Source organism: Clarias gariepinus, chromosome 20, assembly GCF_024256425.1.
Source record: "Clarias gariepinus isolate MV-2021 ecotype Netherlands chromosome 20, CGAR_prim_01v2, whole genome shotgun sequence".
Classification (NCBI taxonomy): domain Eukaryota; kingdom Metazoa; phylum Chordata; class Actinopteri; order Siluriformes; family Clariidae; genus Clarias; species Clarias gariepinus.
In genome coordinates, this window is record NC_071119.1 from 22,634,454 (window position 1) to 22,657,118 (window position 22,665).

The 22,665-nt window shown below is 40.8% G+C and overlaps 2 protein-coding genes across 2 annotated transcripts in view; both read left to right on the top strand.

Moving 5' to 3' along the window:
* Positions 1–4,037, top strand: part of LOC128508433 (uncharacterized) — a 61,774-nt gene extending 57,737 nt beyond the window's left edge. Inside the window, exon 8 of the mRNA XM_053479776.1 lies at positions 3,708–4,037. Within this exon, the coding sequence (XP_053335751.1) occupies positions 3,708–4,037 (330 nt within the window). The remainder of the gene's footprint in view (positions 1–3,707) is intronic.
* Positions 1–22,665, top strand: part of fbxw7 (F-box and WD repeat domain containing 7) — a 130,404-nt gene that overhangs the window by 30,615 nt on the left and 77,124 nt on the right. The window contains exon 3 of the mRNA XM_053479703.1: positions 9,631–10,392. Within this exon, the coding sequence (XP_053335678.1) occupies positions 9,703–10,392 (690 nt within the window). The 5' untranslated portion in view covers positions 9,631–9,702. The remainder of the gene's footprint in view (positions 1–9,630; positions 10,393–22,665) is intronic.

The following is a 22,665-nucleotide window of genomic DNA, read 5'->3' on the forward strand; positions in this document are numbered from 1 at the left end:
CACTGATTACTACTAATAAGATCATGACTATATAGGTTCCCAAAGTGTGGCCTGCCGCCCCCTAGTGGTCCAAAGTTTTAGTTGAGTGCCTGTAGATTTTCAGATTTTGGCCTACAACTGTGTGGTTAAAGCCATGCAGTCAAACTCAATGCATCAGTTTATCAAACAATGCTTAAAGTATATTAAATAATAAAGCTAGTTATTCCTCATAAAAACTTGCAAGTAATGATTAGAGGAAAAATTTATTTAGTAAAGTATCTTAAATCTTTTATGTGGCAACTTGTATACATGCGCTACATTTATAATTGTAGAAAATTATACATGTTTGCATTTAAGGGTGTAAGTCATTCGTCTGGGATCCTGTAGGTGGCGCACTCTTAATTGTTCACAAACTAGCAGGAATTTTATTTATATATATATATATATATATATATATATATATATATATAATATATATATATATACACACACACATGCACAGTAAGTTCTTTTATACATGTTCAGGGACCACGTTCGTAAGTCAGATTCGTTCACAAGTCTGACAAAGTGGGTACCAGGCTCAAACACACGCGTTTGGTGTTTTTAGTTTTGCATTATAGTCTCGCAAGACTGCACCTACAAATTGTGAGGGGAATCCCGGTAACTCAGCGGGATCAGCTGACCTCATTTAAAGGCAGTCCAGGGGAGGATAACGCTGTATGGTATTTACTCTGTGCTTGAAAGGAGCCGTTTTTGTCTCAGCTGTTTTCCACTGTATTCGACTGTGAACGTTGTCTTGTTGAGGATTTCCAAAATGTATATTGCATCTGGATATCTATAAAATTGTGATAGAATCGCAATACAGACGGACTTGGCAGCGAGGTATCTTCATATCATATCAACTGGTCCCTTGTGGTTCCCGTGCCTCCTAAGTGTACTAGTGTATTAATGTTGTAGTGCGAGCTTAAATATTCTTTTAAATATGGTGTATAAGAGAGCTTCATTCTTTAAGAAGGGACATTGTAATGACATATTTGCAAACAAAGTTGTAAAACATGTTTGCGAAAAATAATAAAAGTATAAGCAGTGTGTAAACGTCAGCTGTATTCACACATGATCAGTTGTTTTTCCTAATGCAATTCTCAACGTTGAGAATAAGTACAAACCGTTGTGTTCACGTTTTCAGACTTTTATTTTTATTAAGAAAGACCTTTAGCAATTAATAAGTAACGCGTAACGTAGCTGAAGCAGATTCCCAGATTTTTTCAGTTTTTTTTATTTCATGTTCTGTTTTTAATATAATATTAGCTTCAGGGTTTAAAATGACTCTTATTCGTTGATGGAAGAATAAGAATATTTGGTTGATGAAGATTTTGTACACCGTTCTTTAAGTGATTAGTTTTTGTATTTAGGAAGTATTTACTCGGCTTGCGTCATCGATCTTCTGGAGATGATTCGAGACTCCATAAGTTCCAGAACGAGGAGTAATTAAAAAAACACTTTACACAAATCGAGAGTCTTTACAGAGCTCTACAGTCGAGAGATACTCATGGGACGGTTTCCTTCTTTCCTAAATATAGTAAAATTTTCTTTTTTTGTGTTTTGTGTAATTGAGCTCAGTCACACACCCCTTGACGATGCCGGCGTTTCGGCCCAGTGCTCGATGTAGAGTGAGAGGAACTACAGTGCGGCGATGGTGCGTGTCTCTGCTCGTCTCTCCTGAGAACCGATTTAATATCCATCCTGTTTGTGGGAATCTCTGAGCGCTGTGCGTGATGTTACAGTCACGTCCTTCTTACTTTCACTTTATGAAGGAAGACATTTTCCTCCTAATTAGTATTAACTACCGCAAGCTGTTCCCTGTTATTTCATCCTTCTGTATTGTCTTTTTGTTTTTATTGAATGAAGCGCGGCAGGAACACACCGAGCTAATTCAGTCTGTTAGAGTATTCAGAGCGTTTGAATTGTTTACTGCTTGCAAAACAAATACACCTTTTATGTTATAATCTCTTTTTGTTCTTGTTGTTTTAAACCATTTTTGTTCAGGTTATTCCCTAATCTTTTTTTCTTTCCTTTTTTTTCCCCTTTGTACTCGTGTTTAACATTGTTAATTTTTTTTCATTTTTATTAGTTTTTTTGCTTTTTCTTTTTACTTTTTCTTTTCTGTTTCTTTTGTTCTTTTTTTCATTACATATATTTTTTAAAATTTTCTTTTGTTTCTTTCTGCTGTTTTCTTTACATTTTTTTCTTTTTCTTATTTATTTATTTTTCCTCTTATTTCCCTCATCTTTTATCCTTTTTTTTTGCTTTTTGTATTTTTTTTTTGCATTAAATATAAAAAAATATTTATTATTTTAATCTTATCTCATTTCTCATTTTAGTCACTTTTATCTTTTATTTTAGTTTGTTGATTTTCTTTTGCTTTCTTTTCTCTCCTTTTATTTTTGTCTTCTTTTGTGCTTTCTTTATTACATTATCTTTTCTCCTTTCCCCTTTTCTTTTTATGTATTTTTCATATTTTTATCTTTTCATAGTTTTCATTGTTGTCAGTTTTTTCCTTTTCTTTTCATTTCTTAGTTTTTTTTTTTCATTTTGTATTATTTCTTTCCTTGCTTTTCTTTTTTCAACCCTCACTTTTCTTTGAAGGAATTTTGTAATGGCGATCAGTGGTGATTAGGGATAGGAATCACCAGGGACCCCCCGGTACGATGTCACGAATGAGTAGGTGCTAATTTGGGTTAAGATTCTGAATCATGATTTTAAAACTAAAAACTGATTAAATATTAAAATTGGTAATAAACTTGGCAAATAATTTGCTCTTAGCACACAGGACGCTGTGCTGTCTCAACAGTTTAAACATCTGCAGGATCATAGAGGAACTGCAACACCTTACCTTATCTCAAATCTGTATAAATTTAAAATTAATTTTAAAAAATTGTATTTGGAGTTAATGTGGTGTTGCACTAATTGCGTGTGAAAGAATTGCGATACAAGCTGGTATAAATTTTTTTAATTAATTAATTAAAACAATTGATACCAGCTTATTAATTAATCTATTTTTTTCTTCCTCATGTCAAGTAGTTGTCATGGTTACTAAACAGATTATTCATCTTGTACAAGCCTTTTGTCTTCAAGTGGAAGTAGACATTTGTGTGGTGCCATTTGTATGATTTGTCCAGTTCCGGACCTAAACAAGTCGTTTTTGCAGTGTTTACCACAAACGCCTGTGACCGTCCTCAACACTTTTCACATGGCACTGTCCAGACAGACACACGTCTCCATTCAGGACATGTCTCTCGTTTGTACCGCCGAAGGTCTCGACGCTAACGAGGCCTGTTCATCAACTCACGCTCTTTCACCGAGCGACTAAAGCTTTCAGTCAGCGGATCCGTCCGACCTCGGCTCGTTCCCGCGCGCTATTATTAACCAGAGACCTTAAAAGGTGTATTTGGATTCAGCGTCCTTTGTTCTTCCAGAAGGCCGCGCAAAATGGACTGTGGATGGTTTTAAATTACTAAAGTGCACCACCATTAGTGTGAGCACTGTTTACGGCAAAAATATTAAACTAGGCTTTTAAAGCGTACAATATCACAATCAGCGGTAAAATCTAATCCACATCTGTGTTTTTTTTTTTTTTTTGTTTTTTTTTTAAGAACCGGGGTTGAGAGGGATGAATCTCCTGAAATCGCTGACGTTTGTGATTGAGCAGATTTGACTCATGTTTGCAGGAGAACCTCTTTACAGGCCTAACAACACATGCTAATGAAGGCGTCATCTGTGGCTACGCTCTCAGATCTGAGAGCTCATCTGCATGTGGCCGGACCCCAGGAGGACTGTTTAACATCCGGACCTCATTTCCACAACCCCCCTCCCCCATGTCACAGAAGCCCCTTCAGGAAGTGGAAGCAAGAGAAAGGCCAACTCGCGCTCAGCTGGACATCTTCAGTGACCTTGTTCTTGCTGAATGCCGCCTGGAGGCGCAGACCGAGTCGCTCCATCACTGGAACCATGTGTCCCTGCGTCCTGAGGACAGGTTTACAGAGGTAGTAGCTCTGTAAGGCTAGCGGTCATGACGTTGCAGCTTCATCACGACTTATGTGTTTCAGTGAGGTGAAGGTGAAGTTTGGTTTCCGTAGTGACCGTCTGCCAGCTTTTGCTCTTTTGTATTTCAGATTGACGACGGTTATTATAACCAGCTGACTCTAAAAAACTTTAACAGAATTTTCAACAGGTTTATTGTTTAAAAATGGTTTATTATTTTTCCAACATGGATGTTTAGCAAATTTAGCTGTTCTTAGCCTAAAATCTCAAGCGATGTCATTGCAGTGTCTCTTTCTCGTCATGCTTTTGCGTGTAAGGGGGGACAAACACAACTCTACAAGTTTTGAAACGACAAGGGACGCCTGATTTGACTTCGAGTTTGAGTTGTACAGTACATGACTACTTATGCATGTCAGACCAACAATTCCTTCATTTACAGCTAGAGATGCTGTATATTACTGTTGGGAAGGTCATCGATCATAGTTGACGATCGGTCCACTTCATTCGTAAGCAAATGAATATGAAAAATAGCAATCAATTTTATTCTTTATAAAAACTTTCCCTCTACACACCTAGCCAATTTTACTGTGTAGCATAAACAGTAATGATGTCTAAGGAATCCATATATGTAGTGTGTGTACCGTCGACCCATGAAATTCACTTCACACACATGAAGTTCCTGTAAATTGTGAAAAACTGCTTTAAAAAAAATGCTGATAAATGTGGCAACAAAACTCCAAACCTGTGTGTGTATTTAATAATTTTTTTTAATGCTTTACATTGTATATTCATGTCAAAGGTGGATAAGACTAACTTTGTCCGACTTACGAACAAATCAGACTCAGGAACATGCGCTTGGAATACAACTCGTTTGTAAGTCGAGGACTTGCTGTAACTACAGTCGACCTCTGAAATCGGGTTACGTTCTTAGAGATCCTGCGAATTGCAGGGAATGAAATGCCTATAAATGCCTGTTTTTGTAGTTAAGACCCTAAATGTGCTTCCAAAACACTTGAATTTTAAACTTAAGCTTAATACATTCCCCTTAAAATGGAAAAAAAAATTGAAAAATGTAAAGTTAAAGTTGTATACTGTACTGCTGTGACTCCTGCAGTGCTAGAATGTAAAACACCCATGTTACCCCTCTATATGTACTGTAACTCATGAAACGTGTTTTCATCGGTATCAAAAAATATTTATACAGTATTATATTTTATATAGAGATTTAGCTGAATTAACATTACTTTTTGTTGCAAAATGAGTAAATCATATTGTTCTTAATAGTTTAATGTTAAAACACATAAATTATATAAGATTAAAAAAGCCATAATAAATTGTGAAGAATATTCGTCATTTCAGCGAAATTGCGGGGGATTCCGCGGACAATTAATAGTCAAGTTCTTAGGAAGAATCTGTGAACGACTGAGGCCCCAAACTCAGGGGTCGACTGTATAATATACATGTCTTATTTTAATACAAGCCAACCATAAATGCAGAAAAATCGTAACATTTGGAGCGTTATGTGTAAAATCCGCCACACTGAGTATGTGCACCATGTAAACACTAGTTGGGCAGCATCGTGGTTATAGGGTTATGTTGTATGTGCTGTTGTAATGAATATCAGCGCTGATGTACAGTACAAAACAGCACGACTTTGACTGTGATTTATTTATTACCTTTTACCTTTTATTATCTGCAGATTATGTATAGTTTTTTTTTCTTTAACCAGTTATTCTTCAAGCCAACCGCGACTTTCAGAGCTGGCAATTGACTTTTAGTACAGCCTCATACATTCCTCCTTCTCAGTTTTTCCTGCTTTTTCTCTCTTTTTTTTTTTTTTTTCTCCCATGTCCAGGATGCCAGAAGTATTTTGCCGGCTTTGCTTTTGGTTTTTTTTTTCTTCCCCTTTTCAGTTCCTCCTGAAGATGGAGATAAATGAGCTGTCGCTGGAGCGTACGGTGCGGTAATAAGTAAAGAAATGATGCGTCTCATGGCCTTATCTGTCTGGTCAAATACGCCAGCTTGGCTCCGGTCCCAGACGAGAAGAAGAAAAAAAAACAAAAAAAACAATCTTTAACGCTGAGGGTTTTTTCAGCTTCACACTGTCAGGTTTTCCCTGACATGATGTAGTAAGAAGCAGCAGTTTAATGCTTTTTGTTTCTCCTAATGTTGGTCCCAGGTGAAGATTTGTGATAAGTGGCAGCCGAGAGTGAACGAGGTTTAATCGTGGAGGTACACGCGCGAAATCTGGCCGATAGTGACCTCTAAGCTGATTAAACCTTTTGCTTAAACTAGCGGGCCGTTCAGTATCTATTGCTGTTGCCATGGATACCGAGCCTGACCCAGCTCACTGTCGATGGTGGTGCTGTTGTTGAGTGGTTTTCTTGTTGTAGCAAATATGTCATGTTATTCTTATTGTCGTTAATGTTTTTGATATTGAGCCTGTCAGGGTTTATGATGTTGTAGGCGGTGTTGGTATTGATCCTGTTGTAGTTGTCAAATGTTGTAGACAAGAATTGTTTCTTGTTGAAGTTTTGTTTGGTGGTTGTGTTTCAGATGTTTTTCTTGTTTCTGTCAGTGTTTCTGATGGTAGCCGTGGTGCTAGTGCTGTTGATTTGAATGTTTTGGTGGTGGTGCTGTGGTTAATGGTGGATTGATTGGTTTTGCTGTAGGTGGTGGAGTGGTTTGCGATGTGGTTGATTAAGGAGGTGTTTCGATTGATATTAGTGATGTTGCTATTGATGATTAATGGTGGAGATGTTTGGTTAGTTTTTGTGCTTTTTATGGTACATTAGTGGTGCTGTTCATGACGATGGTGGTGGTGATGCCGTTTATTATAACGATACGGTGGTGGTTATATGATAATGTCGTTGTAGTGCTGTTTATGATAATGTGGCGATGTTTTGGGGAGGGTTCTGTTTATGGCGATGGTAGCATTTATGATGACGGTGGTGGTACAGTTTATGGTGGTGGTACCATATGATGTTTTGTGGTGGTACTGTTATGATTGTTGCATTGCTTTCCATGGTAATGTGATGATGTTTTGGCGGCGGCGATGGTGGTTGCGTTTATAATTGTAGTGGTGGAGGTTGCGTTTATAATGGTGGTGGTATTGCGTTTATAATGGTGGTGGTATTGCGTTTATAATGGTGGTATTGCGTTTATAACGGTGGTGGTGGTGGTGGTTGCGTTTATAATGGTGGGGGTTCTGGTTGCGTTTATAATGGTGGTGGTGGTGGTGGTTGGTAGTGCTTTTTATGATGGTGGCGGCGCCGATAGTGGTGTTTATGGTGATGTTGGTGTTATGGTAGTGGTGTTTATGATGGTGGCAGTGATGGTGGTTGGTAGTGCTGTTTATGATAATTTGATGTTGTGGTGCTGTTTATGATCTTCTGGTGGTGGTGTGTATGAGGTAGATGGTGGTGTATGAGGTAGATGGTGGTGCTGGTGATTTTTATGATGTGTTTTTTGTTAAGGGTGTGATTGTGGAGATGATGGTTTGTTGGTGGTGGCGCTGTTTGTGATTTATGGTGATGTTTTGTTGGTGGTGGTGGTTGTTTACTACGATGCTGTTGTTTTACTACGATCATATCGGTGTTGCAGAGGGTGATTTTTAATTTAGAAACGTGTTGTTCATGCTGTTGGTGTCGGTTCTTTGGTGGTCGATGCCTCGTCAGTGCTGCTGTTTATGATGATGGTGTCGGTGGGGTTGTTTTGACGGTGGTGCTGTTGATTCTCTAAACTCTGCTGATGGGGGTGTTGATGATTAGCTGTTTGTTGAAAAGACAAATGAGCTGAAGGACAGAGGATCGTGTTTGTCTTTTGCTCTCGCACATATCGAGCTGGAATAGACGAGTCTGGAATGATTCATCACGTTCACTTCTGGAAACTTTAAATAATTTGGACTGAAGATAAAAACATGATCAACAGGATCACCAACGTCGGTTCTCTCTCTCTCTCTCTCTCTCTCTCTCTCTCTGATGAGTCTAGTGTAACAGGGTGTTCTGATTCTCAGGTGTTGTACTATATCGCCCTCTGCTGGCTCACAGAGGAAAAGCTACCCACAAGATTTTATTACAACACTTTTATTTTTATACATAATACTGCGTGTTGTTTTATTTTTTTCTTTATCAACTGAAGAGCCTCATTTAGTTTTTTTGTTTGTTGATCATAGCAGAGACAATTTTGGATTAAAAAATAAATCGCTGTTGCTATGGTTACCGCAATACCGCCATGAGTCGCCTTAAGCACGTAATTATAAAAATTTTGCGCCCAGTCGTTTCTACGCTAAACATTTTCCAGGCTTTCTGGATGTTTAGGAATTTGCAAATTTATTCATTTTCTCCTCAGAAAGCGTCCCCCTTATTTAATTTCCTCACGGGACGATACAAATCCGAATCGTACGTTACAGCGTATTTTATTCACCGTCTTTTTCTCTCTCTCTCTCTCCAAGTGACATGCCGAGTGAGCGTCAGCACTACGTACATTTATACGTCTTCTGTCTGTCTCTCTCTCTCTCTCTCTCTCTCTCTCTTTCTCTCACACACACTCTGTCTCTCGGTCTCTCTGATGCGGTTATTTGTGTTCCGTAGCTCGGTGGAGTTTATAATCCGCGACGCTCAGATCGTGTCTCTCGCCGCATTAATGCTGATGTTCATTGTTTTGTTTGGGAGCATGAATAAAAGATGAGGAGTTTATTTCCACTTTCTGTGCACACACACACACACACACACACACACACACACACACACACTCGGGGGGGGTCTGGAGACGGAAAACTCTAATAACCACACGTCTCTCGTTTTTTTTCTTTTCTTCCTCTCTCTCCCTCTCTCCTCCCGTATGTTTATTTCTTCGTCCCTGTCTCTTACCTACTCACATACGCCTTTCCTCCACTTCCTGTTATCATCCTCCCTCTCTCTCTCTGTCTCTCTCTCTGTGTCTTTTTCCTTTTTTCCCTCCCTTTTTGCATTCTTGCGTTCTGCTTCTCACTTTTGACCTCCTTTTTCTTTTGCTTTATCTGTTGTCTATTCTTCCATCATTAACACACCGTTCTTTCACTTTTTCTTCTTTTTTTCTTTAATGTTTTTTCTTGACTATCTCCTTTTTTATTTTCCTTCGGTTTTATTAAATTTTTCTCATCTCTTTCACCGGTTCCTTCCTTTATATCTCTCCTGTTTTGACTTTTTTTCTGTTCTTTCATTCTTTCATGTTCTCCCTTTTTCTTTTTTCCCTTTTTTAATTTCTTTCATCCTTTTATAATTTCCTTTATTTTTCTCTTTCTTCTGTTTTTTATATATTGTCTTCTTTCTTTCCTTCTTTTTTTATTCGCCCTTTTCTTTTTCCTTTCTCCTATCCTTTCTTTTCTTTTTCTTTTTTTTTTTCTTCTATTTTTTTCTTATTCTTGTTTTAATTCTTGACTTTTTCATTCCTTCATCGTTGTTTTATTTTCCCTCGTCTCTGTTTCATCCTTCTTGGTTCTTTCCTCTTTTTCTTTCTTTCCTGTTTAACTTTTTATGTCTCTTTTTCTTTCCCTTTTTGCTCCTCCCCCTCGTCTCTTCCTTTCCCACTTTCCTCCTTTTTCTTTTTCTCCTCCTTTCCTTCCTCCAGAATGCCGGGAAGTCGTTGTCCTCCTCAGGCAGCCTAGCGAAGGTCCAGAAAGTAGCAAGCTGGCTTTTGGAAATGAACCAGGACCTGCTGGTTCCCGAACCCGCGCCGGAGCCGGAGCCTGAACCCGGACACATGGACCGCGAGCGAGAACCTCAGCACCGGAGGCGGGAGCGAGGCGAGGAGGATGATGAGGAGGAGGAGGAGGACGAAGAGGAGGAGGAGGAGGAGCCGGAGCGATCCGGACAGCCAGAAGAGGCGGAGGAGGAGGAGGAACCCTGGCCTTCGGGACGAGAGTCGGCGAGCCGGAACGAGGGAGCGGAGGACGGCAGGAGAGGGGAAGTGAACGGAGAAGAGAAAGCCGCCCAGTGGCGGTGGGAGGAGGAGCAGAGGCGGCGGAGGCGGAGACGGAGGAACGGCGAGGAGGAGGAGGACGAGGAGGAGAACAACAATCAGGGTGAGGAGGGGGCGGGAGAGGGACGGGTACGGACGGGGCCGCGCTCCGAGGAGGACGAGGAGGACGGAGAGAGGGAGGAGGAGGAGGAGGAAATGGACCAGGAGAGCGACGAGTTCGAGGCGTCCGAGGACAGCGCCAGAGAGGAGGACGAGGAAGCCGAGGAGGAGGAGGAGGAGGAAGGGGCAGGAGAGACGGGACTCCACTCGTCCCCGGTTAAAACCGGAGCGCCGGAACCGAACGACAACGCAGACGTCCCGCCAGGACGACAGAACCAAAGCTCGTCTTCGTCTCAGCACACACATCCTCAGGTGAGACGTGACGCTAACGCTAACTAACGCACACCTGTATTTATCCCCCAGGTTAGCTTAAGTGATCTGATGGTCGCTATGGCGATAAACCTGAAAAACGCTTTCACTGACGGAGGCGGAAAAGCATGTGTAGTTTAGTTTCACCTGGGTGACCTTTGACCTGTCTTATCACACCTTGACCTTAAGAGCCAATAGAAATCTGGTGGGTGGGGCTGAGATATCCGTCATCATCATCATCATCATTATTGTCGGTATTGTATAATAAGTTTACGTTGTGGTTCTGAACTCTCTGTAGAGCTTAAAGTTCAGCATTTGCGATTCGTTGAGTCTGTCTCCCTCTAGTGGACACAGCATGTAGTAACAGATCAAACCTCCTTTTCAGTGTGTGAGAGAGAGAGAGACTCAGCTGTGTGTACAAGTTATAGTTACAACGATCACTTATGATGTATAAGCTACTGATTCACGTGTGTGTGTGTGTGTGTGTGTGTGTGTGTGTGTGTGTGTGTGTTTACTCGTTAGGGTTTAATAAACTAAATTCTTGTTTTCCTTTGAGACCTGCAGCCTGATCTGTCCATCACTCTCCTTTACTTCTCTTATTCTTACTTCCTTCATCCTTCCTCTTCATTTTGTCTTGCCTCCTTTCCTCATTTCATTCTCTTTCTTTCTCTCATTTCATTTCTTTTCCTAATTTTATTTTCTCTTACTTTCTTTTCTTTCTTTCTTGTATTTTCTTACTTATACTTTCATACTCTTTTTTTTTGTTCTCCTTTCTGTCTTCCTTTCGTACTCTTTTTCCCCTTTTTCTTTTATTCTTAGTTTTTCTTCTTCTTTTTTCGTTCTTTTCTTGTTTTTCATTCTTCCATATTCTCCCTTTTCTTTTTTGCCTTCATCTTTCTTGCTTACTTTTATCCTTTCTTTTCTTTCTTACCTTCTTTCTTGCATTTTTTTCTTCTCTTCTTGTTTTTTATTCCCCCATATTCTTACTTTTGCGCTTCCTTTTCTTATTTTCCTTCTGCGTTTCTTGCTTTTTTTTTCTATTTTTTCGTCTGTTTTTTTTTTTTTTTTAATTCTTTCATATTTTCTTTAGTTTTCCTTTCTGTCTTATTTTCTTGCTTTTTTCTTGTTTTTCATCCTATTATAATTCTCCCTTTTTTCTTTTTCTTCCTTTTTTCTCTTTCTTACTTAGAAACAACAAATCCATACAAGAAGCCCTTTTCTTTTCCTATTTTATTTTTTCCTCTCATGTTCTTATGTTTTTCTTTTCTTTAACTTCTCATTCCATTCTTTTCCTCCCTGATTTCACTTTTGTTCTCCAGGCTCCTTTTCTTTCTTTCTTACTTTCCTTTTTCATTCTCACTTTCTTGTTCTCACTTTTCTTCCTTCCTGTCTCTCGCTCTCTCTCTGGGTGTCTCTCTCTGTGTCTCTCTCTCTCTCTCTCTCTCTCTGTGTCTCTCTCTCTCTGTGTCTCTCTCTGTGTCTCTCTCTGTGTCTCTCTCTCTCTCTCTCTCTGTGTCTCTCTCTCTGTGTCTCCCTCTGTGTCTCTCTCTGTGTCTCTCTCTGTGTCTCTCTCTCTCTCTCTCTCTGTGTCTCTCTCTGTGTCTCTCTCTGTGTCTCTCTCTCTCTCTCTCTCTCTGTGTGTCTCTCTCTGTGTCTCTCTCTCTCTCTCTCTCTCTCTCTCTCTCTCTCTGTGTCTCTCTCTCTGTGTCTCCCTCTGTGTCTCTCTCTGTGTCTCTCTCTCTCTCTCTCTCTCTCTCTCTGGGTGTCTCTCTCTGTGTCTCTCTCTGTGTCTCTCTCTGTGTCTCTCTTCAGCCTGGTAAATGAGTTGCTACTAAATACCTCAGACTTGCAGAAGTGTATTTATAGCAAACTGTCAGTGCATATTTTTTTTCTTATTTTTTCACTTTTTAAAGGTTTACTTGTCTCTCTCTCACACACACACACACACACACACACACACACAGTGAGTTTTTTTCCACTCCAAGTCTGTCTGTCTTGTCTTCCTTATAAACACCAGACTTCCCGTGTGAAGCTGAAGGACGCAGGTGTAGTTTTCTCTAATCCAGTCCTGACGTTAGTTAACTCCGAACGTCCCTGCGACGCCACTTCCTTATTTGAGTGTCGTCCTGGAAACGGTTGCCATGCAACTCCCGTCCGCGCATCGCCATGGGGATTGAGCAAAGAGCAAATGAGCAGGAGGACGCAGGTGAATCACGGCCCCCCTGGCTGCGGTATCATCATCATCATCATCATCATCGTCGTCATCCTCCTCCTCATCGTGTTCCAGAGACGTGCGGCTTCGGCTGCGTGTCTCCTCACAACAGGGACAGGGGCGTGTCTCCTCTCCTCTCCGCACATCCGTCTAATAGACTACGAGCGCACGTTAGTGTTTAAACACACACCAGTAGGGGGCGTCACCTCAGCCGGGTTCATCACGCGTGCGATTCGGGGCGCAGTGCAGTTCCACTCTGAGACACTAGATGGCAGAAGAGATCTAGGACCGAAACACCTCAGTGTGTGTGTGTGTGTGTGTGTGTGTGTGTGTGTGTACAGATTGCGTCCATGGCATTTTTCACGTGTGTTTGTGTTTTAAACCGAACATGTCTGATGCAGCTGTACAAGGATTATTCATTAATCAGCTGTTTGCCGTCTGTGCTGTAAAACACACACACACACACACACACACACACACACACACACACACACAGTGTGAGAGAGAGAGATCTGAGAGAGATATCTCCACACTAATCCAAATTAAAATTACTCTGAGGAGAAAAAACAAAAGATGAGGATGATCTGAGGTCAGTGTAAAAGGGAGACTCCTGTGTGTGTGTGTGTGTGTGTGTGTGTGTGTGGTTCGTGCTACCTCATAAAACCCAAGGACGTTTCTACAGCATATGTCAATCTAAGAATGGTCTCTCTCTACCACACACACACACACACACACACACACACACACACACACACACACACAGAGTGTTAGAGAGAGAGAGAGAACTCTTCACAGATCAAAAGTGTTCTGAGGAAAAATAAAACTGCTGATCTGAGGTCAGTGTAGAAGGGAGATGTTTTTTTTTTTATTGTGTGTGTGTGTGTGTGTGTGTGTGTGTGTGTGTGTGTGTGTGTGGAGAGAGGGAGACCACTCTTAGATTGACACATGCTGTAGAAATGTCCTTGGGTTTTATGAGGTAGCAAGAATCACCACAGAAAATGCGCACACACACACACACACACACACACACACACACACACACACACACACACACACACACACAGTTTCCCTTTTTTAATAGATTTATTTATAAATAAGTCACACTAGCTGTCATGATGGTTGTCAATTATGTTTTCGTGTGTGTGTGTGTTAAACATGAAACCCCTCTCACGTGTGTACGAGTTCACGTTTTCCTGCTCTCATCACACACACACACACACACACACACACACACACACACACACACACACACACGTATATTTATTCATAAGACGTGATGAGGATCTCTTATTCCTTTCACTCTGATGTCAGATTTACACACACACACACACACACACACACACACACACACACACACACACACACTTAACGCTCTTTGTGCGTTCGTGTAAAGATTTTCTCTCTGAAGCAGCTTGCATATAAAAGATTCATACTCACCTGAAATTTTAAACACACTTTTTTTTTCCCTCCCACAGTAATCCACAAGGACGCAACTCTGTGTGTGTGTGTGTGTGTGTGTGTGTGTGTGTGTGTGTGTGTGTGTGTGTGTGTGTACATACTGATGTAATATCCTTGAGGCAGTGAACGACTCAGCACACAAATGGCTCAATAACTTACTTTAGTGTGTGTGTGTGTGTGTGTGTGTTGCATTTATTATACAGTGAAGTTTAAGAGACAGCCGATGAAGATGATGATGAAGATAATAATATCTCACCTCTTTTTTTTAAAAATACGTTTGAAATATTCATGATTAGTTGTTGTAGTTTTTCATTATGTAATTAATTTTTTTAAATGCTGCTAAGGTAAAAATGTGCGCGCTAAAAAACGCTTGCTAGCGTTATATCAAACAGATGAACAAACCAATAGCTGGTGTTTTTGTTAAATTAATATATACACCGGATAAAAAGACAAAGTAAGCAAGCAAAGTAAACATCAAAGGAGGTTTGAAGTTACTGGAACTCGGTTAGGACACATCATTAAAAACCTGCTGCTGATCCGACAACTCTGTGGAAGGAACGTGTTCAGAAGAATATCATCTAAACACTTGGTGAAATTGTGTGGTAAAATAAATCAGCAGTGGAATGTTTAGTCGTAAAAGAAAGATCTTTTCCATACACACACACACACACACACACACACACACACACACACACACACAATGTGATGATGTGATCATAAGAAAACCACTTGTTGGTGAAACCCACTCAAAAAAAAAAAAAAAAGTCTTCATGTTTGCTAGGGAGTGTAAAGATTGGACTTTGGAAAAGTGATGGTAAAAAGGTCGTGTGATCTGATGAGTCCAGATTGAGGTTATTATAAAGCGTCAGAAACCAGAAACCATTAACCTGCATTACAACAAAAACTCATAAAAGTTATCAGCATTTTAATAAACTAATAATAGAATCCAAACAGACAAAATCTTACAAACCGGAATTCTGATTAGATTTGTAGCGAGCTGGTCAAAGACTTTACCTAGCGTTATAGAGTAGCAAAAAAACTATCAACAATGACTAGCATTTTAGCGCACTAATAAAACTAATACCAGATAAAGTGTTGACTAGCGTCTCAGTAAACCAACCAAAACCCTTATTAACGCTGTGCAGAACAGATGGACGAGGACTAGCATTGTAATAATCTAGCGAAAAAATTAATAAATAATTTCTCACTAGCATTAGTGCTAACAGATACATTTTAGTAAGTTGGCTAAAACACTAGCTCTGGTAAACAGATAAACATAAACTAAATTATCACTTGTTTAACTAGCTAAATAAGATAAAGATGTCCAACATTGTAGAAAATGGATAACTTGATGACCAGCCTCTTAAAGAACATGCGCTCATTTCCATTTTCTCAGGGTCTTAAAGTCCACAGATTTATATGACACATAATTAGAGCTTGACAAAAGGTTCTGTGTCCAGTTTTAGGGTCTTGGATTCCCAGGACACATGTTACCAAGGGCCCTTGTGTTCCCTGGGTCCTAAGTTCCTCTGATGTAGGGCCCTGTGTTCCCAGGGTCCCGTTTTACCAAGGCCCCCATGTTCTCAGTGTCCCAAGTACCCTGGTCTATAAAGGGACACTTTGATCATTTTGACTTATGCGTGTTTTCTCACACAACTTACACTAATTTACTTAATTTTCTTTTGATTATGTAATGCTTTGCGAAAATCGCTGTTGCTAAAACGCTGTACAAATAAAATCACTTTTTGTATTGAATAAGGATAAAACATAATGGAAACCTGGAAACAATGTTCTCCAATTCTCCACTTGTTTAACAAAATAATTTTTAGACATTTCCTAAACCGCATAAAAAAATAAACAGTTAAATACCTTTTAAAAAAGTAAGCTTACAGTATAGCGAACAGACAACATTCCGACTAGCGCTTTTGTACACAACCTGTCGTGTAGTATACAAAACAGAATTCATGTGGGCTGGTTTTTCTATTTTTTTATTTATATAGACACACAAGACTAATTTAAACCCCAGACATTTTTTACATTCTCTCCCATTAGCCCCGGTTAGCGGGTTAAACCTGCGCTACGAACATGAGGCGCATACTTCAGTGCCAGGAGATTAGCGAGAGAGCCCGCGTAGGACAGCTAAAAATGAACATGATTCCAAATGTCTTTGCTCCATTAAGCCTGAGCTGAGCCATGTGGCGACTTTGACCGCTAGAATGTTTTATCTTTTTCTTCCCTCTCTCTCTCTCTCTCTCTCTCTCTCTCTTTCTCTTTTAGTCCAAACGCTTTTCTTTTTTAATTTCCTCCACACAGTGTAATTTACAAGTCATGCAAAAACAGATGCCGGGATGAATCGCTGCAGTTGGGTATAATGGTTTCCAGCTCAGTAATTGTTGGGATTTTATTTCCTGATGTGCAGGAAGCCCCTAATGTTTTTGTTTTTTTTTTTGTTGTTATTTTGTGAAGGAGGAAAAAAAAAACCCAACACCATATTGAACTGAGTTCCTGTCACGCATTTCGACATCGCTGTCCAAACAAGCAGGCTACTAAATAAAACCTGTAGAAAATCGCTAGGCTTGACGTGACAGGAGTGGTGTGTTGGAGAAAGCAGCAGGTAACAAAGCAAAGCCCAGATACACTTTTTAGGACCTCACGATGTCGGGTGAAGCGAACATGGCTGGAAATGTAGCCTCGGTTGGATGGTGGTGAACTCGGAAAAAACGCTTTTTTACCACAGTGGTGGAGCTGAAAAGCATCTCAAAATGTGTAGCAACGTAGTGAGAGGGCTGCAAATATAAGAAGGTTATGTCCGGTTCTGATACGTTCAGGTTAGAAGAGGAACCTGAGGTACAGATGTAATGGTTCAAAACTGTATACTGGTTACACATCTGTCTCCGATCTTCAACTGTCCAATTTATTTAAACAACAAATGCAAACTAAGGTCTAAGGCTAATATAGTACACAATAGGCGTTTTCACATTAGGGACCCGGGTTCAGTTTCGAGAACACTTTACCCTGAGGTCCGGTTCATTTGCTCGGTGAGAACACAAGCGTTCCGCACTCAGGAACCGGACACCAATCTTATCAAATATGGGAGCCAATGTTACCTGTGAAAACGCACATCTAGTCTTATCAAAGTCTTGACCTAGCATTAGTTAATAGGTTAAATTCATTTAGCTGTGAAGGGGATTTACCGAAAGCTATTGCTAGCATTGCTTTAAAAAGGGCAGGCCATGTTCCATGCTAAGCAGTTTCTATTTTGTCCAGATTACTAATCTGGGTTGTTATTTATTTTTTATTTGGTTGAGTCACAAGCTTTTAAATTTAGCCAGACTCGAGTAACATGTCTCATATGGGTTGTATACATCATGATTTGTCAGCTCGTGGAGAATGATCCAGGATTCCTCCGAGGGCTATTTTCAAACCCTTGTTACGGATTCGGAGTGATGCTCTCGGTTTTGCAGAATTTCATGGATTTTTCTTGCTCCCTTGATGCTCATTATCTGATCTTCTACCAGTTTGGCACGGAACAACCTAACTAAAAAACAAAAGCAAATAAACCTCGCTAGCTGGTGTTGGTCTGGTCGAAGTGGCTGTGTGCGAACCGATGAGTCACAAGCTGAGTCACGGGCTGGAAGCGGAGGTTCGTAAGGAGAAAGTCATCAGGACTGTAGGCAGTGTTTGGAAAACACACCATATGGGAGCACGCGTGTTGTTTTGTCAGTTTACAGTGCGACTTTTGGTTTCCTGTGGCGGATTCAGCAAAGGTTTTTTTTGTGCACTATTGTTCTGCGTTTCATTCGAGCCATGATGGATAACACGGCCTTATGAAGTGAAGTAACGGGCAAAATTTTCTTTCAGTGTCATTTTTAGACATTCATACGGGTCTCTAGTGTGTGTATGCAAGCTAAAAAGTTGTTCTTATTGTTTTTGACCAAGCCAATTAGATTTTTTTTTTCCTTCTATATGACCACATATAAGAGCTTGTTGCTCAGCTATGGAGGCTTGTTCTCGAGATTTAAAGATCGTTAGTGTGTAGTGGGGGTATTTATTATTCTCCCGCCTTGGACGTGGGCAAACGGGAAGATAAGTGCCTGCCCAACGAGCTTGTTGTTGGTCAGCGCTTAAGCCGTGGCTGGATGCCAGAAGAGCAGCTGTCAGGCACACTGCTGACCTCACACCCTGGGATATTTTAAAAGAGGCTGTGAGCATGCTGTTCGAGCTTGCAGCGTCCACACAGAGCTGACAATCCCCATGTTCAGTCCATGATTTCGATTCGCCACTGCTTGACGGCGTATTTGGGATAGTCCTATCATTGGGAGAGTCCAAAGTCATCGCCAAAGTACTATTTGCTGCTGGTCTTCGAGCTCTCCGTGTCATCCAAATTTTTTTAAGCTTTTAGGCTTGTCCTAAGATTTCAAAACCCGTTATTCCTGCGGGATATGAGTTACTAGTTCCCCGGACGACTCGGCGATGCTCCGGCATTGCCACATCCCGCGTTTTTCATCCACCACCAATAACAACAAGAAAAAAAACAAAATGCCCAAGGAGAAGACTCCCCAGGCTCCACCGGAGACCCTGGCGCTGGAGCTTTTGGACCCCAAGGAAGTGGTCAGAGAGCCTTCACCAAAAGTGTTGAAGATATTTAGCATTAATATCATCACACAGGGCCTTCCGTTCTGCCGCAGACGGGTGAGTTAGCGAGTGAACGTTGTGTCTGTTAAGTCTGTTTGCGGAATATTCAGCGATAGGTGGCGTGCTCCACGAACTAGCTCGAAAGTGTGCGCTAAACTTTTGCCGTTATGTTCGATCAAATATAAATTCTATATTGGATCACACGCTTTATAAAGATCCTCGTAGGTATTGCAGATGTTGCCACTTTATCCTTTTCAGTTTCTGACTTAAACGCACAGCAGTAAGGTTTAATTTTATACAGGTGAAGTACCTCAATAACGCTGAGCAGTCAAGAGTTCACATCTCGAGTGTTTCTAGAATTATGATTCATGCTTCCACCTCCGGTCTTCCTGTCTCTGTCGTGAACAATGACAGCCATCGGGAGAGCGGAGGCAGCAGACTGAATATAGCAGCGCGTTCTAAGTTGTCACCATGTGCTGCACCGCCATCATTTTAATGCCACTCGCTAAGTCCTTCACAGAGTCTAAAGTCAGACGTCAGCGTTTAGGCCGTTTGCTCTAACGAGCCTTATACACTAGTGAACAGATAGAGTTGGAATCCTCCTGTCCTTTTCGTGCGGGGGTTACGTTAGCGCCCGGTTATGATCACGATTAGCCGCCACACACGCTCCTTGTATAGCAGCGACATATGCAAACGGATGACCTTAAAAAGCCAGCGCTCTATTTTTAGGTTTTTGTAAGGATGACGGCAAAATTGCACGGATCTCTAAAAACATGCATGGACGCTTTAATGCTTTTTAAAAAAAGCTAAGCTGTTAACTGTTTACGAATGGTTGCAATGTTTTATACAGAGACCGCTGACACCATGATCAGTATGGCGTACCCATGCCCTTTTGAGATCTTGATCCGAGAACAACCTATATATATATTTTTGCAGGACACGAACAAAAATAAAACGTGTTGTTCACATGTCTACCTTGTCCGAGTATCCACTGCACCCCCACGTCACGGTCCCGCTATGGTCTCTTCCCCTATTAGAGGCGTTAAAATGGAAAAAGAAGCGCAAGCTCCAAGAGCTTAAGCGGTTGCCTCGGAAGCCTTTAGTACCTGAACAAGAGAGAAAGAGGCAGAAGTGTGTAAGAGATTAATAAATCAAAGGTTGTAAAATAAACTGTAAGTATAATGGCAGCCGGAGTACAGAAAGGGATAAGCATGAGCGGAAACCGTTTCAGATGGGACAATTTGCGAGACAGACATTCTCCGCTTCTGTTACACCGTCTCTGTATTATAGCCTGTCAGAGAGTCCAGTCGTGTTTTAGATATTTTAAGATCTGGAAATCTGTTTTATTTCTGTCAACGCCGGTAAACGTTTACGAAACAGTAGTTGGTTACAACGGTCCTGATTTAGAAACGAACTCGAAGACATGTTATTAAAGAGACAAAAATTGTTTTTTGACGTTTTTTGCAGTTGCATGGTTTTGGTGTTCCTAGAAAATCCGTCAGCTTTTGTCCGTATGATGCTTATTTTGTAAAACCTAAATAATTTTTTTTTTTTATGGTAAAACTGTGTTCATTTAAACACCATAACACGCTAAGACATTCTGTAGCGACTTCAGTTTTATATAAATTCTGACAGGAACTGAGTCGCTGTCATGACTTTTACATGTATTTTTTTCAAATAACATCACTTGCAAATTGCCAACGATAATATTTTACATTTAATTAAAGAATACGACGCTGCACAAGCTTGTCAGTCAGTTTAAGAAAGTGAAACTCCTAAGACCTATTATTTTTCGGTCATTACAAATCTGGACACTGGAGACTCCTTTCCTGATACACATCCTCCCCCGAATTTCTAATGTTCCAACACTGATCTTTACTTCTTACTAAGTAAATCAGGTTCATCTACACGTACAGCAGAGCCCAAGTTCTACCCCAAAGTTGAGACTCAGTAAGATTTCTGTGAAAGTCCTTCTACAGGATTAAACTCGCATTACGCCGAGTAGCGAACCCTGCGGTACTTTATGTAGGGGAGAGTTAAAAAAAAAATCTAAAACAGCCTTCCTGCCCATCCCCTCTAGGCATACTTTAAATTTAAGCTGTGACTTCATTGCAATTATAGAGGAAAAAAAAAAGAAGAAGAAGAAATCCTCTAAAATATCCTTGTCCTTGTTCTGTAGTTTAGTTTATGTTCAAACCCCCCGCCAATTCCTTCTGCGGTCTGCTTTGTTCTTGCTGTCTTAAAACCAGGCGATGCGAGAGTCTCCGGTTGGATTATTTTTTCTTTCTTTTTTTTCGTGACTTCTTCAGACGTTTTCATGCTTTTGGCTTGCGCTTACAGACAAGATTTTTTTTTGCTTAAGGGAGCTTCCTCTCAGACTACCATGAAAGTGTTGACTAACTTCAGAGAGAGCAGCTGGCTCCACTGAATGGAATAGTTTGGATTTCTCTTGGTCCCTGTGGGCCAATAGAAGTGGGGAATCTCCAGAGCTTCTGCACCACAAGTTCATTCCTTAGAATCCACCGAGCTTAAAAGAAAAGTTCCTGTCTCGCTCACAGCTCAAACAAACATAAAAAAACACTGGGATGATTCGTTTAATTCTTTGTCAGAATTCACCGTCGTTTTGTTTGCTTTCAGACTTGGCTCGAGAACTCGAGTCCACACCCTGGTCCGATTCCATATCGGGTTGAAAAGGTGCTTGCTGTTTATCTGTGTAGTGTTTCCTTCGGTACCAAAACTGTGACACGTCCCATCTTAGCCCGTTGACTGTAGGAAGACGTATTGTCATCCTGAAACCTGAAACATGAAGTAGCGTGACAATTTGGACCAATCAGGTTCCTCAGCTTCCATACCTAATGTGTCTCGCATCATGGCTCGTTTTGGGGAAAACCTTTCTCTGAAACGTTTCTGTGGTTTGAAAAGACTTCGCAACATCTCAGAGCGAAGACGCCAATCCAATCGCGTAAGGGGAAAAAGCCTGTAACGTCCTGTAGGCCATTTTTCTAGCGGTGATGAGTCAAGCTCTAGGACTTACAGTCTTGAAATCATTTCGCCTCTCTTTTAAGGAGCTTCATCACTTCATTAAAATTAAGTGCTCAAGGCCTCAGTTGAGGTCTCGTTACTAATTAATACGATTAGTCTCGCCACTTAGATCATTATGCTGGTCGTCTTGAGAGTTCAGGGTCAAGTAGCGAAGGTTGTTTGGAACAATACAACCTCCTTGGTGTCCTTTTGGGGGGAAAAATGGCTTCCCTATTCAAAAATTAGACGCAGATTTTCTTATCTCGGAACCTTGCCTGTGAATATTTATGACCGGAATCTATATTCAGTTATGAACTACGGTGCACTATTCAAAGTTATCTCACAAATTATTAGACCTGTCCCCCCCCTCTCTGTTTTTTATTCCGAAGGAAGACTTGCTCAGTGGTGCTTTATCACTCGTGGTGGATTTGGTTGTAAACTGAAGGACAGTCATTATTTCGGACAAATTTGAAGGCACGCGACCTTCACTTTATTCACCAGGATAAGAGTTTTATTCAATTATGTTCAAAAACGGCGGACAGAACCGACACGCTCGCTGATGGGTCCAGTGAAATACGGTTTTACAGACCGGAATACGGCAACCGGTTACCTTTGAGTACAGAGCAATAACGATCTACTACAGGAAAGTCAAACAAGTGTTAAACCAAGCTGATTTTTTTTTTCTTCATACAGCTCAAGCAAGCAAATGTTAAAGTATTCTAGACTGACACGCGTCTTTCAGGGTCCACGTTTGGATTCAGATTTAGAGTATGTCCAAAACCGCTTCCCTCCCAGGGGTGATCCCGTTGTTGCTGAATGCGCTCATCAGGAATGGACAACAGGTTCGACAGCACTGCCCTTAGAGAGACCATATTGGTTTCCTTTCCCACCCTGCGCTGTCATGCTGCTCGAGTAACGCGATCCCGTCCTGCCCATCTCAGCTATGCCAC